At 35.0% G+C, this 26,728-nt stretch overlaps 1 protein-coding gene across 1 annotated transcript in view; it reads right to left on the bottom strand.

Moving 5' to 3' along the window:
• SLC2A13 (solute carrier family 2 member 13) overlaps nt 1-26,728 on the bottom strand; it is a 428,575-nt gene that overhangs the window by 320,821 nt on the left and 81,026 nt on the right. Inside the window, 3 exon segments of the mRNA XM_019934622.3 lie at nt 3,525-3,733; nt 25,291-25,406; nt 25,408-25,451. Coding sequence (XP_019790181.2) covers nt 3,525-3,733; nt 25,291-25,406; nt 25,408-25,451 — 369 coding nt within the window.

The following is a 26,728-nucleotide window of genomic DNA, read 5'->3' as shown; positions in this document are numbered from 1 at the left end:
TGGACCACCTGGGAAGTTCCAGTATTTAGAAATTTTAAAACAGGCATTTCTCACAGACTTTTAAAACTAAAAAATCAGACTGTGGAGCTGTTATAATCCGGTTCTCTTTTCTTAAAAACCCAATAGAAAACTGAGGTTCAGTGCTCCCCCCAAAATCCTTTTAGGATTACAAGTTTGGAATGGAGCCAGGACAAGTCTTTCATTTCCCTGTCTCCCAATTCCGAGAGCTTTCCCAACCAAGCTGTCATTTCTTCTAGTCTCACTTTATTAGTCCTACAGGATGTATAAACAGTGTTGAACACAAATGAAAATTGTTTGCTTCTTTTCCCATAAACTGCCTTTTTCCCCCTATAGTGGAGAAATCACATGCTAAAGAGGTCGACTTTTATGTCATGTGCAGAAGAAGAGATGAAATCCCATTATAACCCAATCCTGTACCACAGCATGGCCTATGAGCCTCACTTCTCCTGCAGACCTGGTCAGAGAAGCCACCATATTCACTACATAAAGTCATAAAGTATGTTTTGAAACAGGAAGTAAATAAGTCCCATATACACTGACATTTCACACATCAAAAAAATTAATACATAGTTCAGCAGCTATGCCTATTTTCCTCAAAGAGGTCAAATTTAAACTCAAGTGACCAAGGGAAAAAATCCTACAAATAGAGGAGGGTCACATAACCAAGTACCATTATAGTCACAAGTCACAAATCTACTGGAAACTCTGAGAGAAGGACATCATTTACTGATCTGGAATCAGACGTATTTGGCTCACAGGTAGCAGGTAACTAAGCCACCACGTCTGATGATAAAACATTTCTGCCAAAAGGAAAGGTGGTCGTATTAAACAACCATTTTCTACCCTCCTGGAATAGCTGAGTATTTTATGGTGCCTAGGACAAGGTTCGTCCCTCCAAGCAACTACCCTCCACTACTCAGAGTTCCTGGGCTTGAAGTCATGGCTCAAAATTCATCAGAATCCATGGACAGATTAACACAAGTCACTCTCTAACCCTCCAACACAATGGCTGACTGTTCTCTGAGCCAGAACATTTTTGTTATTTCAAAGTTAGCTGTTTCTTCATGCGTAGTTGTCCAACTAGCCTATCTTTTCAAATGTAAAGTGACTGAGGGCAGGACCTTCTGGTTTGTAACACGAGTCCTAGCACTACTCTCTATTTTCCAACTGAACTGAGATGAAAATGATGCAATAAAATTCATACTGTGCAGAATACGTTTTACTGTGGTCAAATTTATCAGTCACAAAAATGAAGCCCCAAATTACTGGTGCTTGTATAACCCCGGCAAAACTGTCTGTGTGCATTCATGCCATAATGCTCTTAATTCTTTACCTTTATAAAAGAACATGAGATTAGTTTTAAAATTAAGCAAGATGACAGTACTCAAATAATACAAATCCAGAAATGGAAAAATTATTAATCCTATTAGTTACAAAGTTTACAATATTTACGCAAGCATAAGACAAATTAGGATTCAGTGGATAATATTATGGTATTAAGATTTGTGCCACTTTGTCTTTGAAGTGATATCTGCCTTTAAGTTTTCTATCAATATGTAATGCATAACAAATAAATTTTATGTATATAATTTTTTAAAAAAGATTTGTGCCAAATGTGCATATAAAGCAATATGAGGAAATAGGTAAATAGCTAACTATTTTATCTATATCCAATAGGTATACATAAAATAGTGTCCTACTTAGTTCCCAAAGACGTCTAATAAAAACTAAAGCAGACACAGATAACTGCAATCCTATCTACCTCAAGTTTCTAAAAACCCATTTGGTTACACATTCCAAATAGTCATGAGACTCAAACAGCGTGCATCGTCAACAAGTGCATGGCTAGACCAGTCACACAACTTTTTAAGTAGTCAAAGTGAAGCTACATGTTCAATGCTTTGTAGTAAAGTCAGTGGTATCCCTACTCCTAAACAAGAAGTGTTTTTTTATTAAGTTGTTGTTTCTATCCTTAACATAAATTAATAAAAACTTATGTTCTAAGTAGTATTTAATATAACCTAATACTCTGAAAAGATTTCCACTCACACATTATTAGCACATGGTTTCAAGTATAGTGATTACATGTAATTACATTACGTTATTGATTACAATATGAAACAACCTCGTATTTCATTCAAGCAGCTGCTGAGAGGAATTTAGACAGAAGCATGAAAGAAGTTATTTGTAATTTAAATAGACACTTAAAATTGTATTTTAAAAATTAACACAATCTTGAACTCACTAAGTGAATTAATTTTGTTAAAACAAAATTCTCTTTAATACTTGCACTAATGTGCAGAGTACAGGAAATGCTGACAATGCCAGGCACATGGTATATACTCAGAAACTTTTTGCTAAAAATGACCTTCACCTAGAGTGGGCTCACAATTATCTAGGGGCTTTTGTCTGAGGGGCTTTCGTCTGAGCAAGGAGGTAATAAGATCACACTGTGTATGTAACTATCATGTACTGTGTATATGTAAGTCAAACCATGTGTGGCTACCACAGTGACCAGTTTCTGCAGTGTTCTTTCTATTGCTTCTTCAGCTCTACCAAAAGATAGTAGGAGTGAGTGAACAGACCTTCCAAGACTTGTGTATGACATATATCAATAAAGGGTTGTGTGTGTGTTTGGCATTTTCTCAGGTATGAAAAATAATTTGACTAATATAAGTAAGCATCTCCATTGAACAACCAATTAATGTAGAGGCAGAAGGAAGGTTGAGAGAAAATGAAACAATTTTGGGGAATGTGAATCCAGCAGGGAATTGTAAAATGTCTACCTTTTCCCTTCATTCCCATCTGGCAAATCGCTTACCCAAATCAGACTGTCAAGATTACAGATCTTGCCTGAGAATTTTTAAATCCCTACGTGATTTCTTCTCTGAAAATAAATTCATCAACATAAATTAACCAGAACCATGCTTTTTTTGGTTTCTGACATGGTTAAATTGTGATTAGACAATTAAACATTTTAATGAAAACAGGGAAATGCAAAATTATTCCATAACTAGTATATGAAGGTATTCCTAGTCTTTAAAAATTAGTATGGAAATCAATGTAACACATGTAAACAAGGTACTTAATTTTACTAAAGTGATTTATTTTGACAACAGTTCAAACTGAACTTTTATTTAATATAGAAGGTCAATAATACATACTTATATTTATATATTAAATATTTATATGTAAAATATATACTCAAAAAATGTCCCCACGCTCAAAATGACAACTATGTCAAGTATATCTGACTTAAAATAAAAGAAATTACAAAAATAAAAATAGTAATTATTTGAGGACAGTGGCATTATGGCAGAGTTTTCTTCATTCTTTTATAACATTATTATATTGCTTTTAAAATTAAAATGTTTATTTTGGTTTAGTTATACATATTAACCCACTTCATCATTTAGAGACATTAAATAATACTAAAAGAATATAATTTATAAGTAAAACTATTATGTAGTTTTAAAATTCATATATGTATAAAATCCACATACCTGAGCCAACCTCTTTTTCCTCTTCTTCAATGTTGTTTTTGATGCTATCATACTCCTCATCAATGGTCTGGTTACCACGCATCTGAGATAAAATTCTACGGGCCTTCTGAGTCTGTCCTTTCTGAATAAGCCATCGAGGGCTTTCAGGTAAAAACAGAAAGCCAAAAAACTGTATAACTGCTGGAATTGCTGCAAGTCCCAGCATGTACCTGTAATAAGAAATCAATACATGGTTGTAAAATGTGGTCTTAATAGCACTGAGTATGAATAAAAGGTTTGTGTTCACCACACTAGGAATAACATATAATGGTAAAAATTAGAATGATTTTCTTTTCATCATATGTGCATGTCACCAGAAAAGATATTTTTATATTGTAGTGAAAAATTGAAAAATGAGAAAAATCTGATTCTTCTTTATCTCTTGCACAAATTACAATGAAAAAGAATGGACAAAAGTCACGATAATTTTGGATAGGCATTCTGAACCAAACACAACATGCAAAACACCAAAATCACCATCCTATCTAATACTAATATAATATAATTCTGTAATTTACAATATAAAAATGGGGCTAAGACAAAACTCTCTGATATCTGTTTAAAAGATATACTTTTCATTAAAATAAATGCCCAGATGTATTGCTTTACAGTTATTTCTTCTCTGTAAATGATTAGTTATGATTTCATTTTGCCATCAAGCATCATTTTTTTTAGACAAAAAAGCACTTTACTTAAAAAATGGGGGGGTGGAGGGAGAGTTAGGAAAGCACATAGCAGCCGATCGCAGAAAAAAGATGGAAGTCAGATGCTAATAATCATTATTAAAATGACTAGAAATATGAAAAAGCTGCTAATGTTTTAAGTTGTCATCTTCTTCAAATGTCTATTCTTAATAACTGACAAAATTCTAAATAACAAATAAGCATAGCACTTTAAATCTACCAGAGAAATAACAAAAATAGCAATATGAATATATCAATATCAAAGATCTTTCCAAATTATTCTGACCACTGGACTAATCTCCTAATACCTCTAGGCCTCAATCTTTTTAAACTGAGTTAGATTACATAAACTTCAAGGTCTCTTTAAATTGGTGGCTTCTATGAATCTAGGACACCTGAATGTTTTCTATTGATCCAAGTTCCCAGAGTATTTTCCATGGTAGATTTATGGTGGTAGAGCTCAGAAGGCCAGTCCTGATTACATAACAACCCATACTCACTGGCATTCATAAATCAAGACTCAATACACTTTTCAAAGCTGTTCTAACTTTTAAGCCATGCTAAACCAAAAGTATAGCAGTCCTGAAGACACATATCTTGTGAGTAAGTCTATTATTTTCCAGGCAATTTCATTTTACTTCCAAAAAAAGTAGAAAAACAAAAACACAATTGCTACATGGATGTTAAGAGTACCTCCTACTCAAACAGTAGCTACAAATACACTCAGAAAAATTAACTAAGATTTAGAAAGTGAATAAAGTGTTTATGAATGACTAAATGAATCACTTGGCCTACAATATTAAAGGAAATCTTATTAGACATGTTTTATACTTTAATCCATAAGTATTGATAATTACACCAATACTTAATCACTCCTTCCTCTGCTCACCTAGAAAACATTTTTGACCTCTATTTATGTCATTATACCTTATATTATAATAAATTATTTACCTATTTCACTTGACTGCATATTTAACTTTATATTCAGCATAGCACCTTATAAAGTATCTTGCACAGTAGGCATTTAGTAAATGTTTTATGAAATGATACAAAAACAGCTATATATATCGAAACTGTCTATATAAACTAAACAGAAAAATGTTTCACACTCATAGTAAAATTTTATGCAGCAACTCTACTGGATCATTAGCTCTGCAAAGTTACTTACACAGAAATTCTTTCCAATGAAACTACTTGTTACTCTAGATATAACCAGACCTTTCCTTCTGTTTGTTACTCTAGATATGACCAGACCTTTTCTTCTGAAGACTCATCTGATGAGAACTAGAGAGATCAGCTCACACAAATGCATATTTCTGGCCTCTTTCCCTTAAGATGATAACTTGTATAACCAAATCTTAATGTGTGTTTTAATGCTGTAAATGAATGAAATTTCTATTCAGTGTGTTCTCTCTTTAAAAATTTAAGAAAAAAGGTTATCCTACATTGCCAATTATTTAAAAGAAAAGCAATAAAAAGGTAGAAACCAAATATATTGGATTAGGAAATAAATAAGAAAAGTACTAAAGATGAAAGCCTTTACTTTTCATTTCTCTATACCTTTCTTGATCTTTCCTTCCGTTTTCCAAACCCCCTTAGTGATGAATTAAGATTAAAGGGGTGCACTGAATACTTCAAAGAAGCACTGAAATGAATACAGAAACTGAATCATTTTTAGACCCGAAGATGCTCACATAATACTTTGCACTTTACTACTCACTATTTAATCCCAGAACATAATATTTTTTAAAAATTAAAAGAAAAAAGAAAAGGGAAGAAAAGGGAAAATACAAAAAGAAAAATATAAAGATACATATTAGCCTGTTTTTTTAAGCGAGCTGTAGAAGACAGACTACTTTAGCCCTCCAGCCTTCTGAAATCTCTAAGTCCCAAGAGTCTAGGTCTGACATTTACAATTCAATGCCTTAATACTAGGGTAGGAAAAAGGAACTCACACTCTATTGCCAAACTTTAAGGATATATTAAAGCCTGTTTTCAGAGACTAGTCAAGATAAAACATGTTTTATACATTTACATCCTAAGATTTCTAAAAGTAAAACAAAGGAGCTTATTTTACTATATTTTAATTATCTTTCATGATAAAAATATTTTGATAGAAATAAATTACCATGGCTTTGTAGAGACCAAATACACAAGAGATCAGGTAACTGGTTTATGATGGAGAGAGGGTAGGAGCAGACCTGGGTCATACTTCACCTCTGGACACATTAACCACAAAACCCTGATCAAGTTACGTAACATTTTAATGCACAGATGACAGTGTCCATTTCATTGAGCTGTTGGGAGAATTAAGTGAAATCATTCTTTTGGTACCTAAGCACAAAGAGAAAGCTCAGCAAAAAATGTTTTTACCTCCCTGACCTTCTCCCCTCTCAACTAATTCAATGCAACTTTTCTATTCCAGCTATATCATCCACCCAAACTTTTAGTAGGCAGCAGTAACCAGTTTCTTGAGGAAAAACTGTTCCTCCAATGATATGCATACTGGAGAATAAGAAGAATAAGTAAGAGTTTGCTTTGCTGTGATACTGATGAAAATTTTAACATGAGACTAAGAGAGGAGGAACTCTATACTAGTTAAGGCACTATTAGACTTACCAAGAGTCCTCTAAATCCAAGGAAACCAGGAACCAGATGAATGACAAGAGTACATTGACAAACCAGGCAGGCAATCCCCAGACAGACAAGCAGCCCCCTATTGACATGGGGGATCTCATAATTATAAACCAAATCAAGGGTTCTAAACCCTGGCTGCACATTAGAATCACCCAGGAGGCTTTTAAAACACACCAGTGTCCAGGGCCCACCTACCCCAGGGATTTTGACTAATTGCTCTGGGCTTCAAGCTCAGGGAATTCTATTTTCTTAAAAGCTCCCCAGGTGCTATCAAGGCTGAGAATCACTGATCTAAGTGTTCTAAAACTCCAGGGGGTGAAAGTGAACAATAAGCACCCAAGGTTCACCTTAGAGCAAACATCATTTACCTTCTGGAGGCCAGAGAGCACATCAGCTGACAGAAGGGGAAATGAGGTTGACTCAATCAAAAATGCCAAGCCTTCATGAGTTCTAAAAATTTTTAGAATATTCTTTAGCATCATGATCACTCACAGAAAGATACCTTTTAAAACTTTCTAAACTGAAGTTAACAAATGAGCTATTTTCTGGTACAACTAGCAGTACCAGCACCTGCCTACCAGAAAACTAAGGAGGGGACCTCAAATAGTAAGCAATACTTTCAAATTGTGTGTTTGGGCCACCTATCAACAAAGGAGACAAGCCGGGCTTCTTCACCTCAGATTAGGCCTTCCCAGTGTCAGGAACTGAAACTCTGTAAACCAAACATCCCTCATTCCTGGGTGCCTGCCCTCCCTGCTGTGGCTGAGCAGACCTGCTGAGCTGCTGCCATCAGATGGCCTGTGCCTCACACAAAACCAAACAAGTCCTTCATTGAACTGAACAATTTACAATCATTCTTGTTTTAAAGGAATCATATTGCTCTAACCTATGAAACAAAAGACAAGTATCTTTGAATAGATGGCCATTTAAGACACAGAATTTTGCAGTTCATAATTGCCCCTCTCTGAACTGATGATAACATGGTTATCTGAAAACATAGTCAACAGATAAACATGTTTCTTATCTCTAGTAGTTCCACAGCAGTGATGATTATGTTCCAAATACATGAAAATCTACTTGAAGGTCAAACTCAGCTTGAACAGCAAAAGTAGTAGCTAACACATAGCACTAGTTACTATGTGCCAAGCACTGTTCAAAAGAATTAAAATACTTTAACTCATTAATCTTCGCAACATCCCTATGAGGTAGGTACCATTATTATTACCACTTTAAAGACAAAGAAATGAGGCACAAAGAAGATACAGAACTAACATGCGGTGGAACTAGGATTAAAACCCAGGCTCCCTATAATAAATGTTTATTGTAAGTCAAGCTATAATAAATGTTTCATGATTACTTGATAATTATTCTGCAGAACTCATAAAAGGGGGCATAAATTTACCTCAGCCTCATGTTTAAGGACCGCTTTAGAAGTCTGTTGTTCACACATCTCTGTGAAATGCAGTAAAGCCCTGTGGCAATAACAGGGGAAAGGGCTGCTGGGTGCAGTCCCTCCCAATCTTGCCAAACCCTGCATAGCACCTGACACTTAGCACCCACTGGGCTAGGGAACTGCAAACTGGATTTAACAACACGGACCCACTCGTGGCAAATGGGACATTCTCTTACCCTCAACACCAGAGTGCTTTTATGAAAACAGCTGACTATTAGTTAAAAGAAAATATATCATTTGTAAGGGTAAACTTGTGGTGCTCACTTTGAACACTATGCCAAAATGAATTTTGATTTCATTTTTCTTTAACATACACTGGTAAACTTTTCATATAGGAAAAATTTAGATAATAACACAATAGATAGTTTAAAAGATGTTTGAGGGCAAAAAATTTTGACTTGGGATTTGATCCTTTTAAAATGTTTTATATGACAGATGTGATAGATCTAAAGTCGCTTTTGTCTACACTTTGTTTTCCAATGTCTGCCCTCCAGGGCTTCCCTGGTGGCGCAGTGGTTGAGAGTCCGCCTGCCGATGCAGGGGACACAGGTTCGTGCCCCGGTCCGGGAAGATCCCACATGCTGCGGAGCGGCTGGGCCCGTGAGCCATGGCCGCTGAGCCTGCGCATCCGGAGCCTGTGCTCCGCAACAGGAGAGGCCACAGCAGTGAGAGGCCCGCGTACCGCAAAAACAAAAACAAAAACAATGTCTGCCTTCCAGAGGCCGCCACAAAAGGAATTGTGCTGGATTGAGGAATTGTATCCTGCGTCACGTTCTGTTTACTTCTCTTCTCCCCTCTATTCTTTTTCCTCCTTAAATTCTCAAATGATGGGAAAAGGTTGCCAATGCCTTATAATGCAAGAGCTATACGATTTACGGTTTTACTTGAAAGTCAAGCTGTAACAGAAAGACTATCATAGCTAAGGGAACTGTATTACAAAATATTATATTTAAAACAAATTGTATAAAATTATTTTTATGGCTCTTGAGGTGCTGAATTCTACTAAGGGAAGACATTTTCACTCTGAGGAGCACAGTAAAGATTTTTTGGACACTGCAGTCATTTAGCCAAATATCCTCCTAATAGGCCATGATAGCATTAATGTGCAATTCAATAATCACTTCCTTACCTGTCTCTAGACCTCGTGTTGTTAAAAGTATACATTTTTAAACCAAATCCTCATGTTACATTTTTCTAGTCCTAGAGAATCTTGATATTTTTCAAAACAGTAAGATGAGCTCAGTCACCATCTCTGAAACTGTCCTGGGTACAGGGAGGATTTTTAGCAATATTCTCTAATAATATCTCATACTATCTTATAATAAACCGAAAAAAATCAAATGACAAATCTGTATTTGTTATTCCAATAGTTTTACCTCCATCCTCTATCTTCTAGCTTGCATTCTGTTTATATCTATTTGCTATTAATTTGGAAATCAAGAATGGTTAGCCCATTCTAAGAGCACAAATCAATTAGAGGAATACTGTATCATAAATACTAAGCATAATGCTATGCTTTATTCTTTAAAACTCTACAGTTTCAAATTGGCATTCTTTCACATATAACTACGAAATAAACTTTAAACCTTGTTTTCCTGAAACATTTCATTGAAAATAGAAAGGGTTAACAGAGTAAGTAAATTCTTTGAAAACGTTACTTTTTGAAGATTTACTGTGTTTGCTTTGAAAGCTAAGGCTGAACTTGCCATCTGAGATGTTATTCAGCTGTTTACCCAGCAAACATCTGAATGTGAGTTAAGTACCAAACTCTAAGCCAATCATTAAGCAATTAAGCATCATGAATGAACTTAACCAGAGAGAGTGCATTACTGTGTAAATCCAAAAACATCTCCCCAAGCTCAACTTTCCAATGATCTCTATCATTATACACTTTTTAAGTTTCCCCTTAAAAAGGCATAACCCCATCCCTTCAAACCACATCCAAGAACACTGTCCTACAGCCCTATATCTAGAGCTACCCAACTTCGTTGTTCAAGAGTCCTACAGATTTTGAGTTTTTTCATAAACTTTAAGTAACAATCACATGAGTAATGCATTTACTCCGAGATCCCTATTCTTGGATTTACAAAAGAAACAGCCACCTTTAAATATCAATGATAAAATAATTACTCGATAGTCATCAAACATGAATTGTGATTTATATATGTTCTTCCTTAATGCAAGTTTTAAATGTAAGAAGATAACACTGAATTTAACTACCTGCTATAGTTACAACAACTTACTTGATAATATATTTAAAAATTTTTCTTCATCACTCACAAATCCATTTCAATAGATAGGAAATTAAAATAAGAAAATACTGCCTAAGAAAGGCTACAAATGAACTTACCTACAAAACCGAAATAGAGTTACAGATGTAGAAAATAAACTTATGCTTACCGGGGGTTAAGGGGTGGGGGAGGGATGAATTGGAAGACTGGGATTGACACATACACACTATGATATATAAAATAGATAACTAATAAGGACCTACTGTATAGCACTGGGAACTCTACTCAATACTCTGTAATGGCTTATATGGGAAAAGAATATAAAAAAGAGCAGATATATGTATTTGTACAACAGATTCCCTTTGCTGTACATCTGAAACTAACACACATTGTAAATGAATTATACTCCAATAAAAATTAAAAAAAAAAAAAGAAAATACTGCCTAATTGAGACCTCAGGCTAATAAGTTAATTTTCCTCTGCCATTAAGGGCTATGTAGAATATTAACATCAATGACTGATACACTTGAAAATCTGATGGCAGTTAGAGAGCAAACAGGAGACACAAAGCTGTGGGTACATAATAAAAAAAAAAAAATCAATGTGTCAAGTTGGATTCTTTCAAGTAAAAAGGTGATGTGATACATCACCAGCAAATGAGAAATTTTTATGTTACCTAGTAAACGAGTCTATGTAAACTGTTAAAAAATTCATAGCCATAAATGTAAACATATATATAAGCCAAAGAAAATATTAACTATCTACATAATAAGGGGAAAATCTCTCAAAGTAATTTGATATCAGTACATAAGGCAAATGGCTTGGCCGAGGTTATTTAGTGCTGTGGTCATAGTAGAAGCAGCAGGATATACTTGCTTTAATAAAATAAGATTAGATGCTATTTAAATAAATAATGTGGTATTTTGCAGAGATATTAGATAGTTTTAAACAACATGGCAAAATGCATTAAGATGTACAAAACTGACAGTACGAGTGCTGAAAATAATGCGCGCACAACCATACCTATATACATACCCTTTTCTTTCCAACTCTGAATATCTTCCATATGCAAAGCTCTATGTTTGGGATTTTGGAGATACAGAAATGACTAAGAGATATGCCCTTGCTTCAAGGAGCTCATACCTAGTAATCATGGAACAAAATTGGATTATGTAATTGCTATGACTGGGATTTAGGCACAGTGTAAGAGTAAGGAGAAAAGTTATTTCAACAGAGGATATTAGAAAAAGTGTCATGGCAGAAAAAAACATTTAAACTATCACTGAGCATTGCAGAAAAGGAATATAATGGAGAGAGCCAACATAAGGTTGAAATTAACTTTTTTTAGGCAAAATTTGCATATAATAAAATGAGATCCAAGGTGTACCATTCTGTGAGTGTGTGTGTGTGTGTGTGTGTGTGTCCTTGTAACTACCATCCCAATCAAGAAACAGAACATTTCCATCATCCCAGAAAGTTCCCTCATACCTTACCCCCTTCCAGTCAATCCCCACTGCCTTAGACAATCACTGATCGAATTTCTGTCCCCATAGTTAATTTTGCATATTGATGAACTTCATACGGAATGTTAGAGACCATACTTCTTTGTATCTAGCTTCTTTCAATCTTGTTTTTGAGATACATCCATTCTTTCTGATCTACCGATTTATCAATCCTTACCAGTCTCATTGTTTTAGCTTTATAGTAAGTCTTGAAATCAGATAGTGAATCATCCAACTTGTTCTTCAAGATGGTTTTGGCAATTCTAGGTCCTTTACTTTTCTGTAAAAATTTTAGAATCTACTTGTCCTTTTCAGTGAATCTGAATGAATGTAAGTGGTGATAGCGGACATCTCTGTCTTGAATTCCATCAGAAGGGAAAGCATTCAGGCTTTCCCCATTGAGTATAAAGCTGGCTGCAGGTTTTTTTGTAGATGCCCTTTATTAAATTCAAGAAGTGCTCTTCCATTCTAGTTTGCAGAAAGGTTTTATCATATATAAAGGTTATTCTGTCAAATGTTTTCCTGCATATATTGAGATAGATCCTTTAGTAGGTTTTCCTCCAATTTCAACATGGTGACTTGCGCAAATTAATTTTCATATGGTAAACAAACTGACTTTTCTGAGAAAACTGCCTTGGTCAGTTTATATAAAAGGATTTATTATTCTTTTATATATTATTGGGTTTGATTTTACAATATTTTAAGGATACTTTCAATCTGTGTCTAGAATTTTCTTTGCTTGTAACAACTTAAGCCACTTCTAGAACTAACAAGCCATGAACCCGAACCACTGCCTTTCCCAGTGTACTGGAATCTCCATTACTACCAAAAGTGCAGCCCATCCAGGTCACTGCTGGTCTTTAACAGTCTCAGAAGGACAGAAACAAAATTAAGTAACGTGTATTCAGCAGCAATTTCAAGAAGAAGAGCCTCATTCAATTTGTTATAGGAATGGGTAGCCCTTAGGTATAATATCTAACATAAAATGTATTGGAGTCTGTTATGATATACTTTAGTATTTAACATGTACTTATGAATTACTGAGAATCTATGTCACTATTGAATGTACTAAAAAAAAACTGGACAATTAAATGAAGCATGACTAATTTCACACACAAAAAAAAAAGCCACAGTATTAGTTATGCTGGCCTCAAAACTCAGCTGGGAAGTACTCCTTCTATCTCTATTTTCTTAAAGCTTTTGTTTAAGCTTGGAGCTATTTATTCTCTAATGTTTTACTTAATTCACCAGTGAAACCATCTGGGCCTGAAGTTAGCTTTTCAGGTAGGTTACTAGCAATGATTCGACTTAATAAATATAGGAATATTCAGATTTTCCATTTTACCTTGTGCTGGTTTTTAGTAGAGTTGCGATTTTCAAGCAATGTGTCCATTCCATCTAAGTTGTTGACTTTATTGGCACAAAGTCGTTCAAAGTACTCCCTCACTATCCTTATTATGTCCATAGAAATGATGTGCTTTTACTCCTGATATTGATAATTTGTGCTTTATCGTTTTAAATCAGTCATAATCAGTTTACCAATTTTATTAGTAATTCCAAAGAACCAACATTATTTTTCTATTGTTTGTCTGCTTTGTATTACATTGACTCCTCTTCCTTATTAACACCTTTTGTTTCATTTGGTTTTAATATGCTCATATTTTTCTAGCTTAACATGAAACTTAGATCATTTGACTTCTCTAATAAAATCACTTTAGCTATATATTATGCTCTAAGCACAGTTGAAACTGCATTCTACAAATTTTGATATATTTTATTTTCTTTGAACTCAAAACTGTTTTCTAATTTTCCTTCTGACGTCTCCTTAAATCCATGAGTTATTTAGAACATGCTGTTTTTTTTTTTTTTTTTGCACTACGCGGGCCTCTCACTGATGTGGCCTCTCCAGTTGCGGAGCACAGACTCCGGACACGCAGGCCCAGCGGCCATGACTCACAGGCCTATCCGCTCCACGGCATGTGGGATCTTCCCGGACCGGGGCACAAACCCGTGGTCCCCCGAATCGGCAGGCAGATTCTCAACCACTGCGCCACCAGGGAAGCCCCTAGAACATGCTGCTTTAATTTCCAAATATTTGAAGCTTTTCTGGCTGTTTTATTGATGTCTAATTTAATTCTGCTATGGTCAGAGGACATATTCTATAAGAGTCATTTTTTAAATTTATTAACATTTATTTTATGATTCAGGATATGACCAATTTTACAGAATGTCTGATGTGAATTTGAAAAAGAATGTGTACGATGCAGCTGTTGGGTGTAGCTATCCACAAATGTCAGTTATGCCTAGGCAATTAAGAGTGTTTTCCAGTTTTTCTACAAACATTTTTTGTCTAGTTGTCCTATCAGTTGCTAAGAAAAGAGTTAAAAATTTTCCCAATATGAGCCGGAATTTGTCTATTTCTTCCTTTAGTTCTGTAATTTTCAAATTGTGATAAAGTATACAAAATAAAATTTCCCATTTTAATCATATTTAAGTGTATAGATCTGCAGCATTAAGCATATTCACAATGTACAACCACCATCTATTAATTTTTGTTTATGCATTTTGAAGTAAACTATACATTCTTTATCATTTTTAATTCTGATGAATCGACTCTTTTATCATTATGAAATGTCCTCTTCATCTCTGGTAATACCACTTGTCTTAAGGTCTACTTTGTGTGATTATTAATATAGCACACAAACTTTCTTATACTTACTGTTTGCATAGTCTATCTTTTGCCATCCTTTCACTTTTAACCTATCTATTGCATTTTACTTGAAGTGTATCTCTTTTACACAATATAAATCTGTGCCATGCTTTTTGTAAACAATGATAATTTTTTATATTTCATGTTACTGTTGCTGTAACTGGATTTTAAGTCTACCATTTTGCTATCTGCTTTCTATTTGTCCCATCTGCTATTTATTTTTTCTTTCTTCTTTTTTTTAATATTTATTATTTATTTTTGGCTGTGTTGGGTCTTTATTGCTGCATGCGGGCTTTCTCTAACTGCGGCAAGCAGGGGCTAATATTCGTTGCAGTGTGCAGGCTTCTCATTGCCGTGGCTTCTCTTGTTGTGGAGCATGGGCTCTAGGCCTGCGTGCTTCAGTAGTTGTAGCACGTATGGCGCAGAGCACAGGCTCAGTAGTTGTGGCACACGGGCTTAGTTGCTCTGCGGCATGTGGGATCTTCCTGGACCAGGGTTTGAACCTGTGTCCCCTGCATTGGCAGGCGGATTCTTAACCACTGCACCATCAGGGAAGTCCCTATTTATTTTTTTCTTGCCTTTGTTCAGATTATCCAAATATCTTAAGTATTTCATTTTAATTCTTAAAATGGCTTCTTAGCTGTATCCTTTTGTAATCTATTCTAGTGATTGTTCTCAGGATAAGACATGCATCTTAACTTATCAGTCTACCTAGAGATAACACTGCAAGTCTTCACAAACATGTATAATTCTATTTACTGACCCCAATTTTTCTGCTATTGTCATCATATATTTTATAACTTATATACATTATAAATTGCACAATAAATTTAAATGTAAACAGTCATATGTCTTTCAAAAAATGGAGAGAAGAAAAAAACAAATTCCTTTATATTTGGTCTCTTATTGATAGCCACTACTTTTCCTCCCTACTGCAGCTGGATGAGCTTTCATCTAGTGTCATTTCCCTTCAGTCTGAAAATTTTCCTTAGCATTTCTTATAATGCAGGAGGTCTAGTGGTGACAATTTGTCCTAACTTTATTTGAAAATGTCTTTATAAGCGTAATCTTGAGGTTTGCCTATATTGACCAATTTTTCTTTCAATTATGGGTCACATTTTCTGTTTATTTGCATATCTAATAATTTTTAATGTGTTTTGAGTATTATGGATAAACTCTGGAGACTCTAGATTTTGTTCTCTTCTGAAGAACACTCACTTTTTTATTAGGCACCTTACATCTGTGGAAGCTTGGTTTTACACTTGGCTAGTGTAAATCTGTTTTCAGTTTTGGCTTGGTCTTAGGGGAAATTCCTTAATCACGCAACAAGTCTTTACTCCTAAGGCTGGTGCTTCTTTGATTTCCGTGGAAGCTCAAGCTGTTGGCCCCTCTAACCTGGCAGGTTTCAAATTCCAAGTATGTCCTTCCTCCTATGGGCAGGAAATAAAATCTGTCTCATCTTTCACCGTCTTCTAACTGTTGCTTTCTGCAGGCTCCACGGAATCTCCCCTGTAATATTCACAGTTCAGGGATCTGTAAAACATTTGTAGCAAATTAATATTCAGATTTGGTGGCTTCCTCCTCTCTGGGTCATTCTTTTCCTGGATTTTACCCCTTAAATTTCAGTTGCTCTGGCCATCCCAAACTCTAGCCACTTATACCACAAGCCAATAAAACTGTAATTTTCTTCTTAAGTTCTCGCTGCCCAGCATCATGGATTGAGGGCTGCCCTCAGAGAAAAAGTCATAGGTGTATATCTCACCGTGAACTGTTCCCTTCAAGGATCAAATCCCCCTTCAGTTTCTTGGTACTGGAGCTCTCCAATGCTTTGAACATTTTTTTTTATTCTGTCTATGACTTATAATGGTTACCTTCAGGGGACGTTAGTCTTAACGCCAATCAGTCTCATTAGCAAACTATATTAACTTTTCACCTGGAAAATTCAGACAGTTGAACGTGGGGGCGATTTTTATTGCCAGCTTTATGCAGGATAGAGACCCAACCTAAGATTTTTCTGGAGATAACAGCAAACAATACCTAGGAACACTTAAGAGTCTATAAGTATGTTCACAGCTACTAAAACTCATTTGATCCTCACAATAACACTGTACAATTGCTGAAGCATTAGCTAATGAGGATGTCAGTGCTTAGATAAAGCAACGTATGTGTTGTTAAAGCAAGTCTCAACTCTCTTCTGTCCACTATACCTTTACGATAAACAGTCATACATATATCTTGTATCTTAATTCTGTCAATAATAAAATTACAAATATCTTCAGTAGTAAGATATTTACTTGTTAACCAAATCCATCTATCTTAAAATGGCCAATGTCATAAATAATAAGAGTACTTTCCCTGGCATAAATTTGTTTAGAAATATCACCCTCTTTTGAATATGATTCTGAAAATCATCTTATTGGCATGGTTTTTAAATTATAAAATATTATGGGGGAGAGAAGCTCATAAATTTTCTAATCTAAAGTAATGTTGATTTTTTAAAATTATTTTCTAAGACTGTCAATAAACAAACCTGAACTCAATGTACTGTTACAGAGTGCAATGGATTTAAAGTTCTATTCATACCTGTTAAGACTAGCCTTCCCACTTCACTCTCAAACTCCCAAATAGTAATCATGGCCCTCCCAGTAGCCACTCTAAACTTCTCGCCATTGCCCAAACGTGACTGGCTCTTTTACACTATAGGGCCTTTGAAAATTATATTTCACCTAGAGTTTCCCTCTCCCTCACTCTGCCTCGAACTCTTTTATTCATAAAAGACTCAGCTCAAATATCATTCCATTTTTGAAGCTAAGTTACTTATTCCCCGAGAGCTCCCATAACACTATCATTTACTTAACATGCTGACGAAAAGCCTCTCCTTCATTAGTCTGTGAGGTGCTTGATTGCTTAAGGACAGGAACATTCCTTATTGATCTTTCTATCTCTAGTATCAAGTACAACAGGAGTATGTAGTAGGTGCCAAAAATTTTTTTTGAATGACTGAATGATTTCCATACTAACTGATGTCTCCAAGAGTACCATGTCAGTACCTCACACCAATACTCTGGCAGTACTCTCACAATAGGTTCCCTGAACCCACCCAAGAGCCAAGAGTTCCAATAAATTCTGGACCTCACTGCCATGTTAATCACTGGCTAACATTATGGCATGAACTGCTTAAAAAGTAATAGCTTCCGTTTGTCTGTAGATAAAATTTCAAAACCTCCAGCCTAGAATTCATAGACCTCTACAATCTGCCTCCAATCTACCATGTACATCTTAACTTCAGTTTCAAGCCTGCCCTCATCCATCCTACTCTCTGTCCTCATTTTCACCTCAGTCCACATGAATCCTGCCAATTCTTCAAAGCTCAGCACAAGTCTCACATTGTCCATGAATTAGCCTGGTGATACTCCAGAAAAATATCTAATATAGATGTAACTAGCACTAATACCTTGTGCTTTTCATTCAACACCTGTATTACCTCAAATTTTCCTTCTTCAGCAGAAAAAAGAAAAACAAAAGAACATCATGTGAATGATGAAACATGCAAAAATACCCAGTATACTTTGCAATCAGCTGTATACAGTCTAGTGAGGTGGAATAAGATAACTGTAATTTAAAAAAATTAAACCTGAGAATCAGTAAAAGTAAATATAAAGGAGAATTCAGCCCTTCTATAGATATACCATTCTTTTTAATATAAATCGCATGATGATTTATGTAATTATAAATAGAGGAACACTCATTTGAAAATCAGCTCTATCCGAGAGAGAAGAGCAAAGAATGTCCTGGGGCCCAGAGAGGTACATTATTTTGAGGGATGTAAATTTTCATAGGCTCAGAAACTAGTTTTCTTTCTCTGATTTTTATGCTCAGTAAGAAATATTTAGGATTAATAATTTAGTTTTTCAGCTACCTGCAAAGATATCTATTCCCCAGCATAAATTAAAGAATTGGTATTTTGGTTTATAATCAATATCTTTTTACTTTGGTTAAGAGTCTCTTCCCTGGAGCCCAGTCAATTTCAGCTAAGTTCAATAAACATTTAGTAAGCCTTTACTATGTTCCAGACCCTTTCCTAGACCTAAAAATGAGTACAAGGTCAAAACTGGTTCAAAAAAATGGTGAGTATAAAAGTGAAGCCACGTACAAAGTATTATGAAAAGGCAAAGGAACAAAGACAGTTTCACATGATATACAAGCAAAAGATTTAAAAGAGGAACAAGAACTGAAACAGTAAAGCAGGACAGAGTAGAAAGACATTATAGGCAAAGTGAGCAGAAGGAAAAAAACAAATATGAAAAAGCAAGATGTGAGTAGTGTATACAGTTTATAGGCATAAACCTATGTTGTATAAAGAAGGAAGGAAGGAAGTAATAATGAATTTAAAAATCTAGGAAAGCAGGCATGGATTGGATAATGAAAGGCACTACAAGCCGTGATGAAGAGACTGATTTTTTTTCCTGTAGGAAATGGGGAGTCTTGGAAGCATTTTAGCAGTGGCATGTCCAGATAAGTGTTTTAGACCGATAATGGTGGTGGTGAAGTTCGCTTTACTACATGTTTATAGAGTGCCAAGCTTTAACTCGGCAATTAAAAAAAGAAAACCATGTGCCATATTGTGAAGCAATTATACTCCAATAAAAATGTTAAAAAAAAAAAAAAAAGAAAACCTTTCTTTGCCTGAGGTGTAGTGAGTAAATCTCACTATGTTCAATAAGCACAATTCAAAAATATAGCACAGAAAAGGGCAAACAGTGATAAAACGTCGTCATTTAGTGTTAACTACCAAAGTAACTGTCATCTTTATAAGCACTATAATATATTAGACAAAAATAAAATCTTTCTCAATATTACTAGTCATCAGGGAAATGGAAATCAAAATCACAACAAGATGCCACTTCATACCCACTGAGATGACTATAATTGAAAAAGAGAGATAATAATTGTTTACTAGGATGTGGAAAAACTGGAACTCATACATTGCTAAATGGGAATGTGAAATAGTGCAGCCACTTTGGAGAACAATCTTGCAGTTCCTCCAAAGGTAAACATAGTTACCATATGACCTAGCAATTCTACTCCTAGGTATACATCCAAGAGAACTGAAAATATATGCCCACCCTAAAACTTGTACACAAATGTTCAGAGCAGCATTATTTTTAATAGCCAAAAAAGTGGAAACCACTCAAATGTCCATCAACAGACGAATGGCTAAACAAAATGTGGTATATCCACATTACTTGCCAATAAAAAGAAATGAAGTACTGACACATGCTACAACATGGATGAACCTTAAAAACATGCTAAGTGAAAGAAGCCAGTCACAATGGACCACATATTGATACTTGAAATACCAAGAATAGGCAACTCTATAAGGAAAAAAAGTAGATTAATAGTTGCCTAGAGCTGGAAGGAGCTGGGAAGTTGGATGATGACAGCTATGGGGTACAAGTTTTCTTTTCAGGGTAATAAAAATGTTCAAAATTTGATTGTAGTGATAACTGCACAACTCTGTAAACATACTGAAAGCCACTGAATTGTACATTTTAAATGGGTGAATTGGTGTATTAATTATATTTCAATAAAGTTATTTTTAAAAAATTAATCTTTACTGATATTTTCAAAATCCTTATTTCCTCTTTCTTATGGAGCCCAATAATATTCTTCTCAGTATAGTAGTAATATGACACTACAGTGCTACAAAAGTATCAGTAGGCAATCTTCTACTGGCAATTTTTTCTAGAAAAGCTTATCTTTCAACAGTTCAGCAAAAAACAATTTATTTCTATCACATCCAAACAATAAGAGAACAGAAGCTTTGACCCATCTGACACAAAGGGTGATTTAGTCTTTCAACAACCTGAACATCTAAGAAGTTTTTCGGTCAGTTTCATCTTCTGTATATATTAATCTTATCACTATCATAAAAATTACCAGTAATCATATTTTAGACTTTAAACACTTAGAAGCAGAATGAGGAAAAAGGTGGCTACATTTCAACTAAAAAGAACTGGCTCTAATCTACGCCATGTAATAACCATATGGTCTCAGGCAAATATTTAACTTCTCTGAGCATTTTTTAAATCTACAAATAGGGAATAATACTAGTTCCACCAGCCTCTCAAGGTTTTGGTGAAGATCAAATGATATTCACTAACAGACTCTAAAACTGTTCATCAGTGTAAAGTGAACTAGTTAATCTGGGACACTAGGTATATAGTATGACATCAAATGTTAGTAACTTAAAGTAGAGTTTCAGACAAATCAAAGTCAAAAAGGCAAATGAAAAAGAAACAGGGTTTCCCTGGTGGTGCAGTGGTTGACAGTCCACCTGCCGATGCAGGGGACACGGGTTCGTGCCCCGGTCCGGGAAGATCCCACATGCCGCGCAGCGGCTGGGCCCATGAGCCATGGCCGCTGAGCCTGCGCGTCCAGGGCCTGTGCTCCGCAAGGGGAGAGGCCACAACAGTGAGAGGCCCACGTACGGCAAAAAAAAAAAAAAAAAGAAAGAAAGAAAAAGAAACAAAATGTTAACATATTCAAACTCTTGGAATGTAGGGAACATTTTACTTTATGATACATGAAAATATGAGTATGAGAAATAAATTTTTTTTTTTTTTTTTTTGCGGTACGCGGGCCTCTCACTGCTGTGGCCTCTCCCGTTGCGGAGCAGCAGGCTCCGGACGCGCAGGCTCAGTGGCCATGGCTCACGGGCCCAGCCGCTCCGCGGCATGTGGGACCCTCCCGGACTGGGGCACGAACCCGCGTCCCCTGCATCGGCAGGCGGACTCTCAATCACTAGGCCACCAGGGAAGCCCGAGAAAGAAATTTTATATGAAATATTTAAAACCACATTTCCTTAGAACTTTTGGAATACATGGCCACAAAGTGATGAATTATCTATTGTTATAATCATGAGTAAGTTATAATTGCTGACAATTCTAATGTCGATGCTTAGGTAAAACTCCAATTTTCACTTGCTTGTAACCACATTCCTATGAGTCCAGGAGTCAGATGAGGTAAACACAAAGCTAAGGATGCTGAAAAATAGAAGAAAATAGTACACAGAAAATTCACTTGTAAGAAGAAAAGTAGACATATTTGCATGTATACACAAATAAACATGTATTTGTACAAAAACTAAGTGGATTCAAAGTGATCTGCTATGTTAATGCACTGGTCTGAATACTAGCCCAAGTTTGTTTTCCATCCTCTTATTTTATTTTTTCACCCCTGGGTTCTCCAATATTATGGGAAAAATTCACACAGGTGTGCTACTTCACTTTACTGCAAATATCTGCCTCCAACATCAGCTGGGATCTCATGGTTATTTGGAAACTCATTTTTGTCTTTAGTCTTTTCCTTCTTGTACCTTCTATGGTAGATATAAGCATTTAACATTTTTTTTTCTCTAGGCCTCTGCCCTAGCACCTCCAAGCCACAACTTTACTGGTTAAGAAACCAGAGGTCTTAGAATGTGTTTCCTTCAACCTCCCTTACAATTTACCTCTAGTAGCACCCATCTTCTATGCATTCATCAGAATAGTAAATAACAACATGATTCATCATTTATTGAGTATTTGCCATGTGCCAAACACTGTGCTGAGTACTTTATATACAATAATTAATTTAGATCCCACAATAACCTTACAAGATAAGCATCTTTGGTCACATTTTTTACAATGACAAAAGTGAATTTCAGGGGAACTAAGTAACTTGTCCAAGGTTTGTAGCTAATTACTCACTGAAAACAGATTTAAATCCAGCTCTGCCTATCACTATGTCACCCTGCCTCTCAAAAGTATTCTAATGCCTATCCTAAGACCTCCACTTCTGCACAGGGATACTAAATTCATAACTTATTTTCACTACTGTATCTTTCTTTCTTTCCTAACCCAGTACTGAGAAAAGGTACCTATATTGCTATATTTAAGTGGTGTCGGGAAAACTGGACAGCCACAAGCAAAAGAATAAATCTTATACCATACACAAAATTAACTCAAAATGAATTAAAAACTTGAACAGAAGACCTGAAATCATAACACTCCTAGAAGAAAACATAGGCAGTAAACTCCTTGAGATAGGTCTTGGAGATAAATTTTGAATCTGAGAGCAAAAGTAAAATCAACAAAAGCAAAAATAAATAAGAGGGACTATATCATACTAAAAAGCTTTTGCACAACAAAGGAAACCATCAACAAAATGAAAAGGCAACCTACTGAATGGGAGAAAAAATTTGCAAATCACATATTTGATAAGGGGTTAATATCCAAAATATATAAAGATTTCATATAAACTCAATAGCAAAAATGCAAACAATCTGATTAAAAAATGAGCAGAGCATCTGAATAGACATTTTTTCCAAAGAAGACATTCAGATGGCCAACAGGTACATGAAAAGATGCTCAAAATCACTAATCATCAAGAAAATGCAAATCAAAACCACAATGAGATATCACCTCACACCTGTTAGGATGGCTATCATCAAAAAGACAAGAGATAACAAATGTTGGTGAGGATGTAGAGAAAAGGGAACCCTTGTGCATTGTTGGTGGGATTGTAAAATGGTGCAGCCACTGTGGAAAACAGTATGGAGGTTGCTCAAAAAATTAAAAATAGAACTACCGTAAGGTCCAGCAATTTTACTTCTACATATTTATCTGAAGAAAATGAAAACATTAATTCAAAAAGATACGTATATCTGTATTCCCATGTTCACTGCAGCGTTATTTACAATAGCCAAGATTTGGAAACAACCTAATTGTCCAACATTGATGGATGAATTGATACAGAAAATGTGGCATATATACACACAATGGAATATTATTCAGTCATAAAAAAGAGTGAAATCTTGCCATGTGCAACATGGATGGACCTCGAGGGCACTATGCTACATGAAATAAGACAGACAGATAAAAACAAATACTGTATGAGCTTTCTTATATGTGGAATCTAAGAAAAAAAAGCAAAATAAAAAAGCAAATAAATAAAAACCCAAGCTCATATATACAGAGAACAGACTAGGGGTTTCCAGACGTGGTGGGTGGGGGATGGGGGAAATGGGTAAACTCTTTTTTTAGTTTAAATAAATTGCTTAATTTTTACAATTAATAAAATAAATACATAAAAATAAATTGTGATACTTGGATTAAAAACATGACTCATGTAATTTGTATGTTTTCATTTAAAAATGGATTTTTAATAAAAGCAGATATATATTTCTATATTGGTTACATTAATAAAATTCCTTAACAAAATGTAAATAGATAATTTAGATCTTAAAGCTATGTGGGGCTGAAAGATTAACTGACTTCCATTGAGCTTCCAGTAAAAACACAAAATATCAGATTACGCTGGTAACAAGCTATCATCTCCCACTTTCTGTTCTTCTACAGAGTGGAAAAGAAAGATGAAGTTCTTGCCTCTTCAATTTTTCAGTAATTTCTCACTTTTTCGGAGATTCATTCCTTCAGAGGTAGAAAGTGGTTTAGCAACATATGCAGACACAGCTAATATTTTAAAGAAATGTGTCCTCCCTTTAATGGTCCTGACAAACATACACCCTAACTGCCTTCAGTGAGTTTTCTCACATGACTTTTAACAAAACTTCATCAGCCTAAGTCTTCAATAGCTTCGATTCATTGTGCTGCTTACATATGTAAGTTTACTTCCCTACATCCACATAGCAGCAAACCCTTTTTCTTCAGCTGTTAAGAACTAACTTCAATAGTTTAAGCACCATGCTAACACACCAGAGTCTGTCTTGTGGAATATTTTCTCTCCAGCACCTATACAGAGAGTATAGGGAAATTTTATTAAAATTTAAAACCCTGGAAGGGTTACATGAATCTGTTGTTTTGAATACCATGAAGTATATCAAAATCCAGAGCCCATAGTATCTTTAAGCTTTAATATAAGATCAGTTTGTTTTACAATATTAGGTTTGAAAATATTTTAAAGCAGTTTTCAAAACATTTTTCTCATCTCTTTTGATTCAAAGTAAGCCAAATAATGATCATAAATAATTTGTGTATTTTAAGTTTTACATATATAACATCTTTTTATATAACTAAACCTGTACCTTTAAAGACTGAGTTTTCTTTCATTCAGATTAGAACGTAGCTACCTAAATTCCAAAAGGATGTTAGTTATATCTACAGCTCATAAACAGCTTGTCAATCACTGATACAATTCAAAAACTCCATGCGTATTTATTGCTGCATTCATTTTTAAACAAATATTGCAAAATATTACACACAGTGTGAGCAACGTCACCTAAATGCTAAAACACCCTGTAAATATCAATTCTTAATGGTAGGTTCCTTGTCTATCATTAAAATAAATATCAGCTTCTTGTCCACTTTCAATTTTGCTGAACGCCATCATATAAATTAGCTATAATGATACAAAATACCCTATATTTTTTCTATCATTTCTCAAGTTTTTTCCATCCCCTAAATACTCATAATTTATTTGAAAATTAAATATAAGAACTATTTACAGACCTCCATCCATCTTTCTGGAGATAACTGAAGGCTCCATCGACAACACTTGCAAAGAACTGCCCTCCCGTGATGAAGAGGGTATTAATGGTGACTAATCGACCTCTTAAATTGGGGGGGTGAGACCTCAGCGATGTACACTGGCACTGTCATAGAAGCAATGCCTATAAAGGAACAATAAAAAGTAAACATTAGACATTTATCCAAGATTTCTGTTGTCATAGATATTAAGACAGATTAAGACATACACACACATATACGGGCTTAGTTTTCTACTTTAAACAAAGGTTTACCACATATTTAAAGATTCTGTTTATAAGTAGTGACTACTGCAGATAAGATGTGCGATACCAATCTCTGAGTATCATTTTTCATATTATCACTTGAAAGCCTACAAACGAAAGTACCCCTAGAGATCTCAGATAACTTTAGAATGCATGTCAGTATGCTTTATAACTTTTTGAAAACTAAAAATAGGAAAATGCTCTCTAGATAGAATATAATTATTGAAATATTGTTGGTCCATATGGAAATGTAATCAGACAATGGTGAGAATAAAAAATTATCCCAAAATACATATTAACTATTCAAAGTCATCATTTCCAGTAGACACACCAAAACTCGTAATTGGTTTACTAATTAGATGTCTATACATTAAATCACCTTACTCAACTGGCTAGATGTACATTTCAGAAACAGCTTACAATGGATAGTAACTTAGGAATTTACAGTCTTCAAAAACAGATGATCTTAACCATAAAATAGATGGTTTTGTGGATAACGTGTATTTGGTTATATACGCTTTAAACTTTTTTCTATATAAAATTAATACAGCATAATCTATGGTGGCAATTCTCAAACTTCACAGATCACTAGAATCACGTGTGTGTCTTTTTTAAAAAATGAAGATGCTACAGATTCAATGCAATCCCTATCAAACTACCAATGGCATTTTTCTCAGAACTAGAACGAAGAAAATTCACAATTTGTATGGAAACACAAAAGACCCCAAATGGCCAAAGTAATCTTGAGAAAGAAAAACGGAGCTGGTGGATTCAGGCTCCCTGACTTCAGACTATACTACAAAGCTACAGTAATCAAGGCAGTATGGTACTGGCACAAAAACAGAAATATAGATCAATGGAACAAGATAGAAAGTCCAGAGATAAACCCACGCACATATGGTCATCTTATCTTTGATAAAGGAGGCAAGAGTATAAAATGGAGAAAAGACAGCCTCTTCAATAAGTGGTGCTGGGAAAACTGGACAGCTACATGTAAAAGAATGAAATTAGAACACTCCTTAACACCATACACAAAAGTAAACTCGAAATGGATTAAAGACCTAAATGTAAGGCCAGACACTATAAAACTCTTAGAGGAAAACATAGACAGAACACTCTATGACATAAATCATAGCAAGATCCTTTTTGACCCACCT

This window comes from Tursiops truncatus, chromosome 11 (genome assembly GCF_011762595.2).
Source record: "Tursiops truncatus isolate mTurTru1 chromosome 11, mTurTru1.mat.Y, whole genome shotgun sequence".
In the NCBI taxonomy this organism is placed as follows: Eukaryota; Metazoa; Chordata; class Mammalia; order Artiodactyla; family Delphinidae; genus Tursiops; species Tursiops truncatus.
Note: the sequence above shows the minus strand (reverse complement) of the source record. Positions and strands in the feature narration are given on the sequence as shown.